The 18,070-nt window shown below is 36.5% G+C and overlaps 1 protein-coding gene and 1 long non-coding RNA gene across 3 annotated transcripts; both read left to right on the top strand.

Moving 5' to 3' along the window:
* Positions 1–1,255: 1,255 nt before the first annotated feature.
* On the top strand, positions 1,256–4,078 carry LOC135598025 (uncharacterized). 2 transcript variants are annotated; one of them, XR_010481471.1, is made up of 2 exons: positions 1,256–1,406; positions 3,275–4,078. It is a non-coding gene; the product is annotated as an uncharacterized LOC135598025 (long non-coding RNA). The 2 variants fall into 2 exon arrangements; XR_010481472.1 differs by having other exon boundaries at positions 3,256–4,078.
* Positions 4,079–6,308: 2,230 nt separating this feature from the next.
* LOC135598510 (mitochondrial outer membrane import complex protein METAXIN-like) lies at positions 6,309–17,653 on the top strand. The gene is made up of 6 exons (XM_065092386.1): positions 6,309–6,631; positions 11,258–11,598; positions 12,046–12,122; positions 12,273–12,333; positions 15,818–15,986; positions 17,118–17,653. The coding sequence occupies exons 1-6, from the start codon at positions 6,457–6,459 to the stop codon at positions 17,300–17,302; spliced, it is 1,008 nt and encodes a 335-aa protein (XP_064948458.1). The 5' UTR covers positions 6,309–6,456; the 3' UTR covers positions 17,303–17,653.
* The last annotated feature ends 417 nt before the right edge of the window (positions 17,654–18,070 follow it).

Here is an 18,070-nt window from a genome sequence, read left to right as displayed (position 1 = left end):
TAAACCACACGCGTACGAAGACACCGTGCGAGTGCACCACCCATCCTGCAAAGCAACACAGCTTTCGAGTTCCTTCTCTCGTCCCCATTCGTTCTGCTGGTGCGAACTCTGCAATCTTGCCGACGCCTTCTCCGGCTGTGCTTCGAATGCGATCGTGGTGACGAAACAGGGGGTGGCTTTGGTTGAGGGAGTCAGTAAAAGCAGTCTGAACACCACACACACGCATGAAGAACACAAAATATTATTGGCATTGCAGCGAAGGAAGAAGACAGGGTAACAAAGATCTGTCCCCTCCCCCACACGCGCATCTCCAGATGCCAACCATGCCACAAACTCGGCCGACGTCCCTTCGTCGTCTCTCTCTTTCTCTCTCTCGCAATCCGATCCTCCCACGTAGAAGAAAGGGAGAGGCGACGGTCGAGGGAGATGGATGGGGAAGCAACTAATAGATGCGATTTGATGCGTTCACAAGCATCCTTTAATGCTCCCAATACGTGCATCGGCAGATGGATAAGCGACTTAATGTGGACATGCATGCATCCATTAATGCTCCCAAGACGTGCAATTCACAAAGCATCGTTCGTAACATATCTATCTATTACAAAGGAGTACTGTTTCAGCAGGAGACGAGCTCGCGCTGCCGGTGTCGGGCGATGACACAGGTGGTAAGTTCAAGTCCACCGGACGCTCGCGCCGCCTCCTCTTACTGCTCGAAGTGCCTCCGCGGCACCTTCTTCTCCCTCCTCCTTGTCCGCCTGTTCCCCGGTCCAAGACGTCTCCCCGTTGCGTCTCCCTGTCCGTTGTGCTTTCCTCTTGGAGCCGCCCCTTCGAGTGCCTGCGGGGTGTCGAACTCTTGCTTGCACCCGTTGCAGATGTACTTCCTCTGTTGCGCTATCCCCGCGCCCGATAGCAGGAGCAAGGAGTCCGCGGCCTCTTGCTCGGACCCGAGGCGCATGGACGGCGGGACAGTCCCGCGTCACTTCCGCGCCAGGTGGGATGCACAACGCTCGTCGGAGTTGGACGGGCCGATGACAACCATATCCATTTAAAGCATTTTAGTACAGTAAGACACACGATTCGCATGGAAACCGTTATAGAGAACTCGTTGCAAATATTTATGTCTTTGTTACAAATGGTAAGGCCCATCATGGCCTATGGGCTTATTCTTGGGCCCACAAGAGGCAAGTTGGTGCGTATGGAAAACGTTGGCGCCAACCCCCTCCTACAATTACATCTCCACCGTCAATCTCGAAACTGGATTGCGGATCTGAGCCCCAAGTTTCGGCTGTGGGAGTCCGGTGATCGTTCTCACGATGTGACCGCCTGAGGCGCTGGTCTACCGAACCTTATTCCTCTCTCTCGCTGCCTTCTCCGACGAACCCTAACGCCTCCGTATCTGGATCATAGTAAGTTTCTTCGCTCTTTTGTTTCCTCCGATTGTTTGCTTGTTGTGCATCGATCTCGATCGCTGGGGTTTGAGTTCTGTTGACGCATCCCTCCTGCTTGTGTTCGCTTTATTTTCTTACGAGCGCCAATCTCCTTGTAATTTGGATGATCACTCTTTGCTGAGGTGCTTATGCCCTAATCTGTCCTAAAGCTCCTCCTTTTTGTGTGACGATGTGGATTTATCGGCTCTCGAAGAAACATCGTTTTCAATCTACCGTAAGTATTTCGGTAGATTAACCCACAACAAGCACTGGTTAACCCTTAATTATTGATCGATTATGTGTTTTCTGACATGAATTCAAGAAGAAATATGGTGAAAATCTGGAAAAAAGAATCTGCTCCACTACCACCACCACCACCACGTCCTCGTCATCTTTAGGTTGCAACTGCTACGATGGGCTTCCAGATCACGATAAAACCTTAGGCATAAATCCTGGAATCTTAAAACATTGTAAACAGGCGAATTTGTCCCAATTTTGAGAGTATATAGCTTTTCAACTTGGTTTTCCATCGGAATCGATAAAATTTTGGTCGAATCATTTCAAGATTCTACCAATCTGTCAAAAGTTTTGCGCTGCTCAAAACTTAGTTGTCCACATGATGCTCCATGACAGCAAGTGTTTCTGTGGTTGATATTAGATAAGGGGCATGTTCGAATGCATGTTACACCAAACAGATTTTGAATAAATGGAATTGTAACTACATCTTCTTTGCCATTGCTTGTGCAAGTCCTAGTTGGACAAACAATGACTGCATCGATGCTAATGGTCATTGCGGATAGCTGCGTCATGGCATAATTGCATAATTCCTTATCTGGCACCTGGCTGTTCTCTTTCTTGTGAAGCTATTAGATGCTGCTTAGCACATCTAAATCTGGATGCCATTTTCCACCTATGCATTCATATTATTCATCAGAGAATTTGCATAGTTGTCATGCATACTAAATGTGCTAGATGATTTGAAAAGGCAAAATGACTCAGATGAATTTTCTTGCTATTTGTTCTACACTCGTGGTATCTATTATCATTCTGCATAAGTTGTGAAGGGAATGCTATCATAGTTATAAATTATAATAATTATTTTCCTTGCATCAAGTAAATACTACATCGTAACATCTTGTTTCTTTCTCAAGCGTTTGTTTTCTTTATCTATGGAACTAGATCTTGTCCAAATTCGAGGGTGAACTCTAGTATTAGAGTCAGGTTGTTCCTCTGCGATCTAAATAGCCAAAGTTTGAGTAACAAAAACAGTCATCCTGCTTGCAGAGGTAAGTCGATGTATATTGACTCTTTTCAGCCGGTATTGACAAGAGACATTTGCGTTTGGCTGCCTTTTTAGGTATCATCCAAATTATAACAACCTCTTCATAAATGAATCCAGTCACAGCCATACTCTTTTTATTTGATTTTTTTTTTCAAACTGATCGGTGCAGTTTATCCTTTTCTTATTAGTGATGATCCTAGAACATCAATACTTTACGGTGCTAATAAAACTTGGATATTGTGAAATGTACAATATGAGAATTTTCAGTTCTACTTGGGAAAGGAGTACTATATTCATAGCATATCATATGATGGTTAAAGATGGTAATTTTTTACTTTTGTTCTAAGATTGGGTCTACCTTCTTCATTAAATGGATCTCCACATGTACTTGTACCAATTATTGGGTGTAAAGTATTTATAAACTTTTTAGTGAATATGTTCTTTTTCAATTTTTTCTATACTTATGATCATTATGTTTGGAACAGTAGTGTGATTTTATTTATGTTTCATGTTATGTTGATTGAATTATGTACCTCGCTTCACAAGGTTTATCATATTGTAAAAGGAGATATTGTGCCAATCATCATGGGAAGCAAAAGCTGTATACCTCCTCTGCATCTGCAACGGCCTCTTATTGGTCCTGGCTTGGTGCAACCAGATCCATTTGGTCCAGGCATTCTCCTCCCGCCGGGTGTTTTTCCTTTCGATAAGTTGCCACCTCCAGAAATTATGGCGCAGAAGCTTGCTGCACAACATGCGGAAATGCAAAGACTTGCAATAGAGAACAAAAGGTTTGCAGCTACCCATTATTCTTTGAGGAAGGAATTATCTGCTGCCCAACAGGAGTTGCAGAGATTGCAGACTGACATGAGTGCCATTAGAGCTGATCAAGAGCAACAATTAAGAATGCTGTTGGATAATATTTCAAAGATGGACTCTGAGTTGAAAGCTTCTGAACCTGTTAATGTAGATTTGCAGCAGGCTCGTCCAGAAGCTCAGAGCTTGGTAGCAGCAAGACAGGAGCTAATTTCCAGAGTACAACAGCTGACTGAGGATTTGCAGAGGAGCCATGGTAATGTCCAGCAAATCCCATCGTTGATGTTGGAACTTGCGGCCCTTAGACAAGAATATCAAGATTTCAGGTCATAAATCTCTCTTCGGCTTTATATTCAAGCACACAACTTGTTCTCCTAATGGTTTGACGTAAGGTCAAATTGTTCATTTAGTTTTGTAACAATTTGACCTTACGATCAAACCGAGAACATGCAGAAATTGGTTCACATTATTCTATAAAATTCTGTGAATACTAAATTGAATGGTACCCTACCAAAGCGTGAAATAGAAGACTGTCACCAAGGTCTTGCTACTAGTGTGATTTTTCGACGTGGCCTTCTTAGAACATTTGCTTTTGTGGTCAGCTTGACTACATGTGAGTCACCTAGTAGTGAATAAAAATGCTGGATAGTTGGAATGTTGGGTAGATGCCAATCCAAAATTATAATAAAAAAATAATAAATTATCTATAGGAGATGAAAGATTATATGCTCATATACAAGAGATCAGATCAGCTTGAAGTAACATGATATTTAGATATATGATATTTAGATACAGATTTTGCAAATTACGTGATCAAAAATCTATTTTATGATTTATATTTATAGAGAATTTTTTAGAAAAATATAAAGTAATCACTTATCAACAATAGAAGCTGAATCTATGTCAAACCGTACGACTATAAAAATCTCAAAGATTTTATGTGGTTGACTTAGATTGTCAAGCAAGATATTTTATGATAATATCATAATAATTTTTTTCTAAAAAAATAAGTATTTTAATAGTTTTAATCACATTGAGATAAAATAGTCGATGGTTAGAAAAAAAAATTAAAAATAATAAACATTAATTAAGAACCTAAGCACCTTTGATGATTGATAATTCGTTTATTACGGTCTTATAACTTAAAGTGTTTAAAAAATATGTTTTCAGAATGAGATATGTGAGAAACTCATAAGGGATATGGTAATGGTGGATATTATTATAATTTTTTTAATTAAAATTATTTATTTCTATTATTATGTTTATATTTATATATATGTATAGTATAGTTGAATATGATAATAGGATTATCTTGATAAAATAAATTACATGAGCTATTATATATTATATTAGAAAAGATTAACATGTTATGATATATAGAAGGAAGTATGATATTAATAATATAAAATCACTATAACTCATATTAGTATTTGGACTTAATAAAGTATTTTTATACTTTATGTACTTATTAACTTATTTTAAAATTCATAACCATGTGTAAAATATTTTTTTTAATTTTTAAAAATTCAACTTGATAAAATTATTTTTAAATAATTTTTATTTTTTTTATATCTTATCAATTAATAGATCAAATAAGAGAATGTTATATTATATGGTTCTATCTAATTAGATAATATATATTATATATCTGATTGGATTCTATTTACGATAATTGATCACTAAAACAGAAATAATTATAATAAAAGAATTCCTTAGAAGATATATTAATGAGAGTGACTCTTCTAATTATTTCTTATAAATAGATATAACCTTCCAAAAATAAAATATAACACAATTGAGATTATATATTTATTCTTAATCTTTATTTATTTTATATTTTATCGATGACCTTATGAACGGTAGAAAGAGAGTAGAAGTATAGTCTAATTTATATTTTAGACATGTGATGTTGCTTCTTGCATATTAGGTATTCGATACATTTACTATTCGGTCTTTGATTATTTAATTTTAATTTTTAATATTAAATTTATTTTGAATAACAATATTAGAATTTTTAATGTTTATACCTTTCATATATGAACTATACTCGAAATGAAGAGCTCCTTGTGCAAACAACATATCCTAATTCTCCTCTAAATGCACAAGAGATGAACACGAAACCTGATGACTTCACCACTTAAAGCAACTACTAACATCCAGAAATCTCACTCCACCACCCTACACTGGTTTTGCTGCTACAAGGCCACTTAATAGTCAAGAAGCTAATATGCTTTGGATTTGAGATAATAGGAAGAGCACAGGCTGTTAAGGGTTTAAATAATTAATTAAAGAAATAAGAATTAACTTACATAATTATAGTTAGATAATAATTAATTTTGAGTTTGTTGGATCGACGCTAAGAAGAGCGTCTTAAGAATTATATAGGTAAATTCTAAATTTTCAGGAGGATACAATATTGAAATTTAAGAGGAAAATATGCCATTTTCAAAAGGATGTATATGTAAAATTAATTAATCATCAATACATTCACAAATATAAAAGCTGACATAACATATAAATACAAAATATTTTTTAAAATCCTATTTTTTTCATGCTTAAAATTCTTTAATTGATCATGATATCAAATCTGCAGCAAATGTAAAATTAAAATTTTTATTTAGACTTCATTTCAGGAAATCCACCAAACAAAGCTCAATGAATTAACCATTAATTATAGAAAAAATATCATATATATATATATATATATATATATATATATATATATATATATATATATATATATATATAAATCTTTCTAGAAAGATCTAAATTAGTGCCCAGAAAACATTTGACACCGCCAACGAGCTACCCTAAACGCTACAACTCAGCCGTAGTAACAGCAACGGGCCACAAGAGGAAACCCTCCCAATAGAGCGAAGAGGCGGAGAAGAAACCCCAGCCATTTGGACATCGTACGCCACCTTCTTCGAGATGGAGATGGCCGACGAAAGGGAGGAGGAGGCGAAGCAGGAGGTTGTCCTGGTGGCGAGGAAGGGCGGGTTCGGTCTCCCCACCGCGTGCCCCGTTTGCCTTCCCGTCTACTGCCACCTCCGATTCGCCAACGTCGACTTCAAGCTCGAGTTCGATCGCGCCAACCCGGATTCCGGCACGTTCATCTTTGCCGCTTCTCTTCCCCTCTTGTTAGCCTTGACTTTGATGTTCATTTATCCTTGTTCTGGTTGATAAGATTCCTTTCTGTCTCGCTTTGCAATTGGTGCTGTGGATTGGATTCTTCGCGTCCTCGTGAATGCTTTGATATCGCACACCTCCTTCAATCTGGAGATTGGCGTAGTGGATTGCATTCTTTGCATCTTTGCGAATGCTTTGACATTGTTCCAATCTGGCTTCGAGTTGCTTGTTTGAGTGTGCCCGTTAGGATCTCAAATGATTTCAATATGCCCCTCAAATCTAGGTCATGTTTCTTTGATACTGTAGTGATTTTGGTCTTGTTTAGCCGTTAGTACTAGCGATACGGATAACCATATAGATCGAAGCTTGAAATGAAAGCCAGACGAGTTAGATAGCTGGTGACTTAGTATTGGTCTATGCTGATTTCTCCCTCCTTTTTCTAAATCAGGAGATTATGGCCTCAGAGTGCTGTACCCGCAAAGAATCTTAAAGAAAAATGCTAAGAGCAAGATTCTGCTTAACGTGATTTTCCCTAATGTATGTCGAAGGTAGAAACTTAGATGAATATCAGTTCCCCATTTTCATGGCAAGTGATTGCCAGGAATAAATAGGCTTTTGCTGCTAACATTGGTAATCAAATTAATAGCAGGGCTCTTCACTTGGACTCAGCCTCCTTTGATGCTAGACACATCTCTTAACAAATCTCAATATTCAAGATAGAAACATGTGTTCTTGAACTCGTTTTGAAGCTTGAATTCGTCCATTCAAGGCTCCAAACCATAGAGATCTGCATGCATCAAGGTTTAATATTTTATCCACTATCCATGATAAGATATATGGGTTAGGGCATTTTCGATTTTGGAGAAAGTCAAAGCAGGAGTAGCTTTACTTAGCCTAATTGATCTTTAGAAACCAAGATATTTATATAATATCAGAGTTAGGGCATTCTCCCTGGGAGAAAATGATAGCAGAAGTAACTTTAGTTCTTGTTTTTGATCTTTAGAAATCAAATGAAGAATTATAATCTCCAACTTAATAGTTAAAGCGACACCACCATATGTATTGATGTTCTTGATCTTTAGGTCATATATCTATCTCTAATGAAGAATGGAAAGCTAAAATAAGAGCTTTTCCAAAGCTTAGACAGGGCTGTTCAATGGGATCACCTAAATAGTTGATAACATTATTCTTAGACTTGATTTAGAGAGGTGAGTAAAGGAGGGATGGATTTTTCATGGAAGAAACTTGATTTCAAAATGTTGTATTCCTTTTTTGAGTTCTTGCTGATTCTATCTTTGGCTCATATGTGGTACATTAAGGGTCATTTTTTGACTTATTTATAATGGTCATGGTTTTTATGATAGGTTTAGGCTGAATTATATTTCACATATTTCTTGTCTACGGGTGATTTTTGTTACAGACCTCTGTTGTCCATCAGTTGAAGTTGGCTAGTATCTACTAACATTAGCCTAGTGTTACCGAAGGCAAGCATATGGTAGCACCACCTTATACATGTCTCATAAGCCTTGCTCAGGCATGCCTTAGGAATGCATTTGGTGGGCTTTTGTTTAAGAGATCTATGCAACGATTTTAATTTTGAATGGTACCGCCCGTACCGGGCAGTACGTACCGGTCCGCTAGCAGATCGATATGTAGACCACCCACTATTGAACGGTATCGTCGATTGGGGCTGTTTCCGTCTCGTTACCGCTCGAAATTGATCGGTAACGGTTGATTTTGATTGTCGCTGCCCGCTATTGGACAGTATTAGTCGAGGGAGAAGGAAGAAGAGGGAGAAGAAAAGGAAGAACCTGAAGATCTAGCATCGCTCTCCCTCGATGATCCTGATCCGTCATCGCCCTCCCTCGCCGGACGCTGTAGATGAGATGTCGCCTCCTCGTCTGAGGTGACGAGGCCTCGACATTGTCGGCGACTTCTCCTCATCCGCGTGGGGAGAAGAAGCCTCGACGACGTTGCTGAGGCTTTGTTAGGAGAACACTCGGTTTCTTCTCCCTGTGTGGGGAGAAGAAATGAGTTGATGTCGCCCTTTTTTAATATTTTTTAACCTTTATATTTATATATAATATATATACCAATTCTTTTCCTCGGTTTCTTTTCCCCGTGTGGGGAGAAGAAATGAGGCGACGTCACCTTTTTTATTATTTTTTAACTTTGTTATTTTTTATATATATATATATCTCGAGCAGTATGCCGAAGCATACCGCTTGGTATGCTCGTACCGTACCGAGCTGAGATTGAAACTCCGGTACGGTACGAAATTACAATCCTTGGATTTATGTAGTTCAAGAGAAGTTTTATCGACGAAAGGATTAGAACTTTTGTTTCTTGAAGAAACAAAGTTCAAACAAGAGAGAATTTTTTCCTTCAATGAGAAGGAAAAGATTGGGTGATGGGTTTTAAAATGTTATTATCTTATCCTCATCTTCTTTCTTTTCTTTATTTTCATTGCTTTCTTATTGTTGTTTGCTTTATCTACAACTTCCATATTTTCCACATGTTTTTTATTGCAATATATAATTGTCATAACACTCTCAACTTTGAGCCTACTAGGCAATCAGATATTAGTGACTGATAATTGCACAAAAAATTATATTTATTCCGTTAAAATTATCTTGTAACAAGTATTAGATTTTTTGCCTTGATCTAATAAATTGGCTCACCTCCCATAGCATATCCTAAAATCGACCTTGGTGCTCTTAGTGCACCTTGAGACTTTCGCAACTTAATATTAATTACTAAATTTGTAAAAGCAGAATTGGTTGATCCTAATTGATTCACACATATGTATATCTATTATGTGTGATCTGATTTCAGTCTCATGGTTTGAATTTTAGATAAAATTGGGGTTGGATTGATCTCTCCAGCTGGTTCCGAACTTCCGATTTCCAGCTTCTTTTTCTCAGTTCTATCCCTCCTTGTCTGCTGTCAGAAATTTATTAAAATCTCAACCCTAAAATTGTTATTTTGGGCCATAAGCTTTCCATTAGAGGATATCTTCTGAGTTTGAACTAGCAAATGCTCATGTGTCTTTGAAAGTTAAACTGCAAAACTAATAATTTAGATTTATTTTCAAGTTTTTGATTTATGTCAATAACAAATTTATGTGGTTTAGTACTTATAATAATGCAATGTTTTGGATGAACACAATCATGGTTTTGTTTTAAATATTTTTCCTCAAAACTTAAATATTTTGAAAGATTTATTTTGCCAATGGTCAACAAATTTGATCCATCCTGATTTCTAATCATATTGCTCATATACTTTCATAGTTTTTCTACAGATCATGTTGTGGATTTATTCCATCTGGTTGTTTCATTTTGAGGTGTATTTAAACCTTTTTTAACTTGAAAGAAAATGATTTGTGATGGAGATCCAAGCAATACTAGTTTCTCACTGTTGAACTACTGTTATTCTAATGGAAGGTGGATAAAAGCATTAGTGCTTCAGTGGCAGTGCCATGGTATCATGTAGCACCTGAGATGAGCGTAATTAGTCATATCACAAGTGTTCTGAGTTTTTGGTGTATTTGGGAAGCTAAACCAAATATGACATGATTATGGTTATGTTTACAACCTTGATTCTTATGGTTGAGGAGTTCAAACAAAGTTAACGTTATGTAGCCGAAGGTAATTTGTAACATAAGAATTGGATGCATTTAAGATTTAGAATAAAATATTTTGATTTATTTTCTGATTGACTGATTGTGAATGTCGATAATGCACATGGTCCTTCATTGCAGCAGTTCTGTTGGGAAAAAGCAGTGAGACGTGGCAGAGGAGGGGGGTGTAGTGGAGGCTGTTGAGAGGCTCGACAAGGGGTGGCGGAGTAGGAGGTGAAAGAGGAAGAGAGGGAAGGAGGGGGAAGAAGCACCAAGGATGAGGTGATGGTGTAAAGAAGGAACTAATCCCATCTATTGGAGTGAGAAATTGATCAAAAGATGATGGCACATTCCTTATTGGATCGTAACCTATCATCTCAAAAGAGCTTTGAGCCATGGGGGACACCTCGTCCTCAACAAAGCTCCTCCTTTTTGATGCCACGATGCCAATGCTTTAAATTTAGGTTTTACTGGATGGCAAGAGAGAGTTGCATGAGCGTGCAGAGTTAATAGACCTAACACCTACAATTTTGAGTCGTAGGATCTTTAACGACCTTTTTAATTATACACCTTCCAAGCATGGATACAAGAAGCTACTTACTCTTATTTGAGGCTTACACATTTCTCTGATATACTAAGTAAGATTTAATCTAAACCCACCAAAATTACAAGTTAAGACATTCAAGACTTGCGTAAAATTATACTTTCAATACTCTTAATTTAGATACAATTATTTCATCCTTTTATAAATTATAAGAATATAGATATCTTTATTGTTGCACTCATGTCATGTTGCTTCCTAGTTTTTTAAGATCTTCTGTGTCGGCATGTCCATCTGTGTCTTGTGTCCAGTGTCTATGTTTGTGCTTGCTAATGAACTGTCAATCGTGGCATCATATATTTGCCAGTTATTTCTCATTTATTGTTGTCGACTGTTTTATAGATAATATATCATTTCTCTTATTTATTTTTCTTGTTTTACAGACCACATACCATATGTTGAATATGGGGATTATGTCACATTCAATAATGAGAAGGGAGGAGTTATTGAATGTTTGAATGAAGACAACGTTGTAAAGTTGGACTCCCAACTTTCAAAGGACTGTTTTCCTGATTGGGCATCAACAAAAGTGATGATCAGCACTTGGCTTGCAGAGGCGGTGCAATATGAACTTTGGGTGTCTTGTGATAATACTATTGCTGATGACATATATTTCTCTGACCTTCCCTGGCCTATTGGAAAAATTCTGCACTGGAAACAAACTCAAGCAGTGAAGCAGCTACATGGAATAACCAAACTTAATGCTGCAGAGAAAGAGGAAGAGGTCTGCTTTCTCATACTCTAGTTCCATGACAGTTGTGGAACTGCTAAAAAAGTGCAAGAAACTCTTTCTATTAAAGTGTCATAAATGGACTCATAATGCTTCAGAACCACATGATTTTGCTATTATGGATCAATTAAGCCTTATTTTAACCATTAGATTATGCCTAAAAGCTTCCCTCGATAATTATAATTAAGCTTTCTGCATCTTTCAATCATTTTTGCTAATTTTCTGATTTATGCTCAACTGCATTTTTTTCTCATTCTATTCTCTTCCAATTTTTACAAGGTGCAAAGAAATCATTATTTATAGTGTTGTGCTTTATGTTGCTTGATAATTTAATTTGTTGCAACTGGTTTATGCCACATTTTGCCTCGGAAATATTTTCATTGGTGTGTGTTTGTTTGGCAGTATCTTTATATTCATTAGGTTGGGACTTTTCCATTGCAGATTTATCGGAAAGCAAACATTGCATATGAGGCCTTATCTATGAAGTTAGGGAGTCAGGTCTTTTTCTTTGAAGGGAGGTAAAATATTCTTGCTATCTATCAAATTTTCTTTTTCTTCTTTTTATGCTAAATTTTGATATTGAGCATCAATTTAGCATCATATTAGAACCTCAGGAGCAATAGTTTAAGAGGTTTCTGAGAATTGGAACTTATTTCCTCTGTCTGCAGGCCTACTAGTGTGGATTCTCTTTTCCTTGGACATGCTGTCTTTGTCCTCCATGTTTTGCCGGTGAGTATGGTTAATTATTTACCGTGGCATACCATAGATGCTAATTGCTGATTTGGTTATTTAATTTGATTCATATGATTGATTCTGTGATCCTTGGAATTCATGAACCTTTTATGTCCCATATTTTCAGTTAAAGATCAGGAAGAAAAGCATTTACTGTAGTTTCATGCTGTTAAGAAGATGATTCACTCTATTTTCCTGTCCTTTCTTGTAGAAGTTATGGAAAAACTTTTCCTTAAAGGACTGAAGCTCCCATAAAAGTTTAATAAATAGTTAAAATGCCAATTGGTCAATGTGATGAGTAATACAATACTAAAGCAAGATTCATTATTTTGGTAATGTTGTTTTGTTAATAAATCAGTAAGTGGCAGGGGTGAGGCGGCAAGGTGGAAGAAAAAGGGTAGAGATAAAGAGAGGTAGAAAGGAGAGAGAGTGAGAGAGGAGTGTGGGAGGAGAGATTACAAAAAATGAAAAGAAAGGAAGTTGTTGGAAAAAAATAATGTTGGGGTTCCAAATGGTAGGCTCACCGCTTAATATCCTGAGTTTTAATTCTGGGCTGTAACCCCTCTTCTGGATCAGATCAAGCGAAAATTGCCTAGTCCACATCCCTTTTTTTGGTCGGACCAGTCCTGTAGATACCTGTCGGTATAGTCCAGTAGGTTCCAGTCTGTATTACCAATCTGACTAGTTTTCTAATCCATGCTTCAATTTCTTTATTATACTTGCAATTATTGCATTTATGTTGTTGTTGTTGTTGTATACTTGCAATTGTTGTGATCGGCTAAAAACAGCAGGTACAACATTTTAAAATTTTATGAGCAATCATGTTTTGTATCATGGTTGTGCCCAAGAAAGCATTCCTGTGTTGCATGAGTTTCTTATCTATGATAGGTTTGATAGTGAATCCACACAGTTGCTTACACCTGAACATTTCAATCATTGTTTCCTCTTCACATTTGAACGTTCTTAAGGATAAAGGTTCATGCAACATTAAGCAAGCTTCTTTTCTTGATTGGATTTATGGGGGGAACATTTCAGGACGAGGACCCTACAGTAAATAGAAAACCCAGTGTCTGCATTTCTTGCCATTGAAAACACTGTCAAACCTAGAAATCTGGTGGTTTTCATCTGAACTGATAATAGATTCTATTTCTTTATAAATGGATTTGTCTCACTTCCGTTGATCATCCAAATTCCCTATAGTTACAGGCCTATTGGTTGTTAATATTGATTTACTTTGGTGTGGTACATGGTTAAAATATTCTTTGAAAAAATATAAATTGTTGCTTCAGAGATATATTTCAATTACTACAAAATATATTTAACATGTTCTAGCAATGGCTTTTAAATCCTTATGTAATTTAGATTTATGAAGATAAGATAGATTTGCGAACTTTTAGATTAATTAAAATTATAAACTTTCTTTTATTTTAATTTAAAGTTATAATTTTCATGTTTGTTATATGTATGTTTTTATTTTAAATTAACTATTTCTATTCAGTCATTACATAACATGCGTGCTTGATACTTATGGGATTTGATCCTTGATCTCTTGAGGGCATATGCTTTGCCTTAACCTTCCAGAATATTTCCTTATAGATGTTTGTTATGTGTTTGTTAAATGGCTGCCTCAATATATAAATCCTGGCTCTGCCCCTTGGATATCCTTAGATTTCAAAGACGATCTTCACAATGGGGAACACTTACATGTGAGATTCACAAGAAGTTTGGCAATGAATTTTTGGCAGACTACATGAATAATTTGCTTGAGACTTCCTAGGAGTATACTCATATCGTTTTATTATGCTACTTAAGGACTGAAATTATGATGGTATAAATCATTGATGGAAATATAATTGGTATAAATGGTCTACTGCAATGGCAGGTATTAGATGAGCCAAATAGGACCATTGATTAAGAAAGAAGATTGGAAAGTCTGATGTAATAAAACAGATCCATAGAGTAGCTGGTATGGAACCTTGCCTAGTCATATGACAAATTGTTGAGAGGTCTCTGTTTTTAGTATATAAATGTAGACGTTTCTCAGAGCAGTATTAGGTAGGTAGAATGATATCAAATGTTACCTCAAAATTTCAGTGCATATTTTTGTTATTGCATTGATTTACTAAATACTTTGCCAGTCCATAGCATGTTTTAATTGCAGCTAATTGTATGTTATGCATCTCAAGTCTGTTTTGGTGCATCCATAAGTTGATTAAAATAATTTGAGTTTGATTCATCATAGTATTTTTGAGTTAATAGGCAGTCCAACCCGAATTAGAACTTTTATTTAGCAAATAAAAGTACATTGCAGAGGAAACAAGGGTGGCATAATGAACAAAACCCACTAGTGATGAGTTTACTAGTTGGTCAGATGACGCAGGTTTAATTCCACATGTAGAGATTACATTTCTATTGTTCGAGAACTAATTTCCAAACCACAATAGAGCATTGTAACCATGCTTGAAAGCACACCTTCTTTTGAGAAGGCTTAATGATATATCCAGCTCTATCAACTTTGTTGGGTCCAGGACAGCCATGTGTCACAGCAGATAGCAGATATTCTTGCTTCTCTGAAGCATACTTTATTGGGATCATGGAGAAGGTTGGCCTTTGCTTGAGCAGTTAGATTCATGCTTTTTCTCTGGTTAAATGGTCCTTTGTTCAAAATTTAGACAGTTTGATGGATTCTAATACGTTCTCAACAGTCATTTTCACTGAATCTTGGATGTAATATATTCTGGTGTATGAATCACTATCTGTTTTATCAGCACAAATTTGTATATAATTTTCATAGAAAGTGTACACATTAGTGCTTTTTTAATTACCCTTTGATGACTTTCGTATTTAATGTAATTCAACAACAACAAGAAGATGAAAGAGAATCTTAAAGGGCTGGAAGGTTAGAAAACATTTTCATAATGGATTGATAAGCTACAGATCTTAGTTCTAGCTATAGAAGGCCGTGAAGATGGTTTGACTGTGCTGATTTTGGCACACAACAAGATTATGAAAGTCCTTTTTTTATAAACCTTGTTTAAATAGCTCATACTCCTCTTCAACTCATCCTTGGAGAAGAAACTCATTCTAGAAAAGGAGGTAGTTTTTGAATACGTGGAATTCCAACCACTAGTTTATTGAATTAGTAAGTTTGAAAATCGCATTAGTTGGTTCCATGTTGTTAATGAAGTTGTTCAATGTGTTATACAGGTCAGATGGTCTTTAGTGTGAAAGAAGTTTAATTTAAGAAGTATTGCAACATGAGATGTTGGCATTTCTATTTACTGGTGGAGCATCTTTTCTCATTGAAAATTCTTTTCTGTTGGTTTATATTTTTAGTGTTATTTCTCCTATAAGACAATTCTTTAGCTTATATTTGGAAATGGTTTCAGTTATTCTACAGTTAGGCTTAGTTTCAGGAATTTGAACTGCTTCTGTGCTGGTTACAATCTAAGTTTCGTTTTTGCTTGTTTGCTGATAATAGGAGACATCAGTTTTGAGGAGTAGTCTCTCGAAGCATGCCAACCTTTTAAGGTTTGTGCAAGATTGTAAGATTCGATTGCTAGAGGACAGTTATTCATCAGCAACGGGACCTGCATTTTCATCTGATGCATCGTCATCATCAATACCAAGAAGAAAAGGCTCAAAGCAGAGTAAGATTGCAGAAATCTAGTTAGATGTATCCTGCCTTATGCAAGATGAACTTGATTTTAGACCGACCACAAGTCAGCTTTGATATTATGACGAAGCATCAACTTCTGTTTCCTGTCGAGCATGCAATTTCTTCGATTTAGTCTTAATTCTGAAGTGTATCCATCACCTGTTGGTTATAAAGCAATTAGGAGAATGCTTAAACCATACTTTAAATAGCAGAATTTGCTTAGCATGATTATGAAAATTTTTGCAGGAGTTTCTTAATCAAAGTTAAGATTTAGTGAGTCATGAATTGCTAGTGCAGCTTTTTCCTGCCTTTGTTTGATTAGCATATAAGATGATTAAAACCCATTTTACTAGCATTAAAAAATTCCAGGCAGACCTTGTAGAATCTCAAATGTGTTTATTGTTTAAATATTTACCATTTTGGAAATCAAAATACTTAATATTGGTTGTCATTGAAACTATAGTAAAAAAGTAATCTTGGCATTTGCTGGACCTGAGCAGGAATTATCATCATAGTTTGTTTGCTAGTACTAACAATGCGCCTTGAATGATTTGTTACTGATATATGTTCAATCCTAGTCATAATTCCCATCATGGTGCTATGGAACTTTTTGTTTTCAGAAGGAAAAGAATATATTACCGCAAAGATCTAATACAAACTAAGCCATGCTTCTCAGAGCACAAAAACTGACCAAGTTCCACTGGCCAATAACTCCTTCAGATACAAGAGGATTTGTAGTTTCTAGCAAAATGTGCTTGCCAGTTGGCCATTATCTTGTGTTCCCCTAGAACCTGACTAAGCTTGCAAATGATAGGGACATAATGAATGTCTGACTCTGCCAATGTGGAAGTTCAATGTTTCTTGTTGAGAAACTTTAATCATTCAATTAAAGAGTTTTACCGTTCAATTTATGTGTGTTAGCTGCTTGTTATTCCTTTCTAGCTACTAATCTAGCCATATAAGGTTCTTCATCTGGCTGCTGCTTTTGAAACATTTTGCAAATTATTGGCAACTGAACCTAAGAGAAACTAGTTCAACGCTAGTTGTACTTCAATATTGGTTCTTCTTCTCTTTTATGCTCTTTGAATTCTATAGTTGATCTTATTGGACTCTATATCCATAGATGCTAAGACGAAGCCAAAAGAGAAAAGGGAGAGAACAGAAGAAGAGAAAGCCTTTCGAAGAAGAGCAAAGTATTTCATTGCAGCGCAGGTGGTCTCGATAGTTATTTACTTGTCAATACTTGGAGGGATGGGAGATTCTGGGCTTGAGGATGGCGACGAAGATGGTCTCGCATACGAGGAGTGATAACCATCTGGTCCCTAATAATAATTCTTTCAGCCATATGCTCGGGATAAGATCTTCGTTTCGAGCTCAGTTGTGGGTGAGATTTTGCTGCTACGCATTTGTTTTTTAGCAATAAACCGTTGATCACTCTTTTTCCTATTTCATATATCACCAATGTAGCATGTACAAGCTGCCCTTCCAATTTTCTTGAAGGTGCAAAAGTAGTGTAGTTTAGAAACCTCATTGGTTACATCTTCTGAAAAGTTATTAGTCTTATGACAGCATTCTCTAAGGTGGGAAATCTGCCACATTAGTTGGAATTACGTGTGTGAAGTTATTATTTTTGCCTACTTGTTTCAACTCTTAGAACCATTTTGTTCCTCGAACCATGTTGGTCTTTCACTGATTTTGATTTTGTGGTCAGCGTTCGTTTCATCTTTAGATAAAAGTTACAACATGTTAACGACTCACTCAAATATTAGTATGTGTTATGACAAGTTAATATTTGTGGCTTGCAGGATTCATGGGTGTGAGTGCTTTAGCAATATTCATGGTATTTAATTTATTTAGATAGTTTTGTTAATCTGTTAGTTTGCTATGTGTGCCTACCTGATCAGTTCCGGGCATGACATCTTTATCGGATTTTGCCAAAGGGTGCCTTGTTTAACTAGACTGGTGTTTTAGCTTATTTTAGACTCAACATTGTCCTGTTTATTGCAAAAGATTGATACCCTTCTCATATGAGCAATGTAGAGTCTCCTAATTATGAAGCAAAGTTGCACGCATGGT

The sequence above is a fragment of the Musa acuminata genome, chromosome BXJ2-1 (genome assembly GCF_036884655.1).
Source record: "Musa acuminata AAA Group cultivar baxijiao chromosome BXJ2-1, Cavendish_Baxijiao_AAA, whole genome shotgun sequence".
Lineage (NCBI taxonomy): Eukaryota > Viridiplantae > Streptophyta > Magnoliopsida > Zingiberales > Musaceae > Musa > Musa acuminata.
Note: the sequence above shows the minus strand (reverse complement) of the source record. Positions and strands in the feature narration are given on the sequence as shown.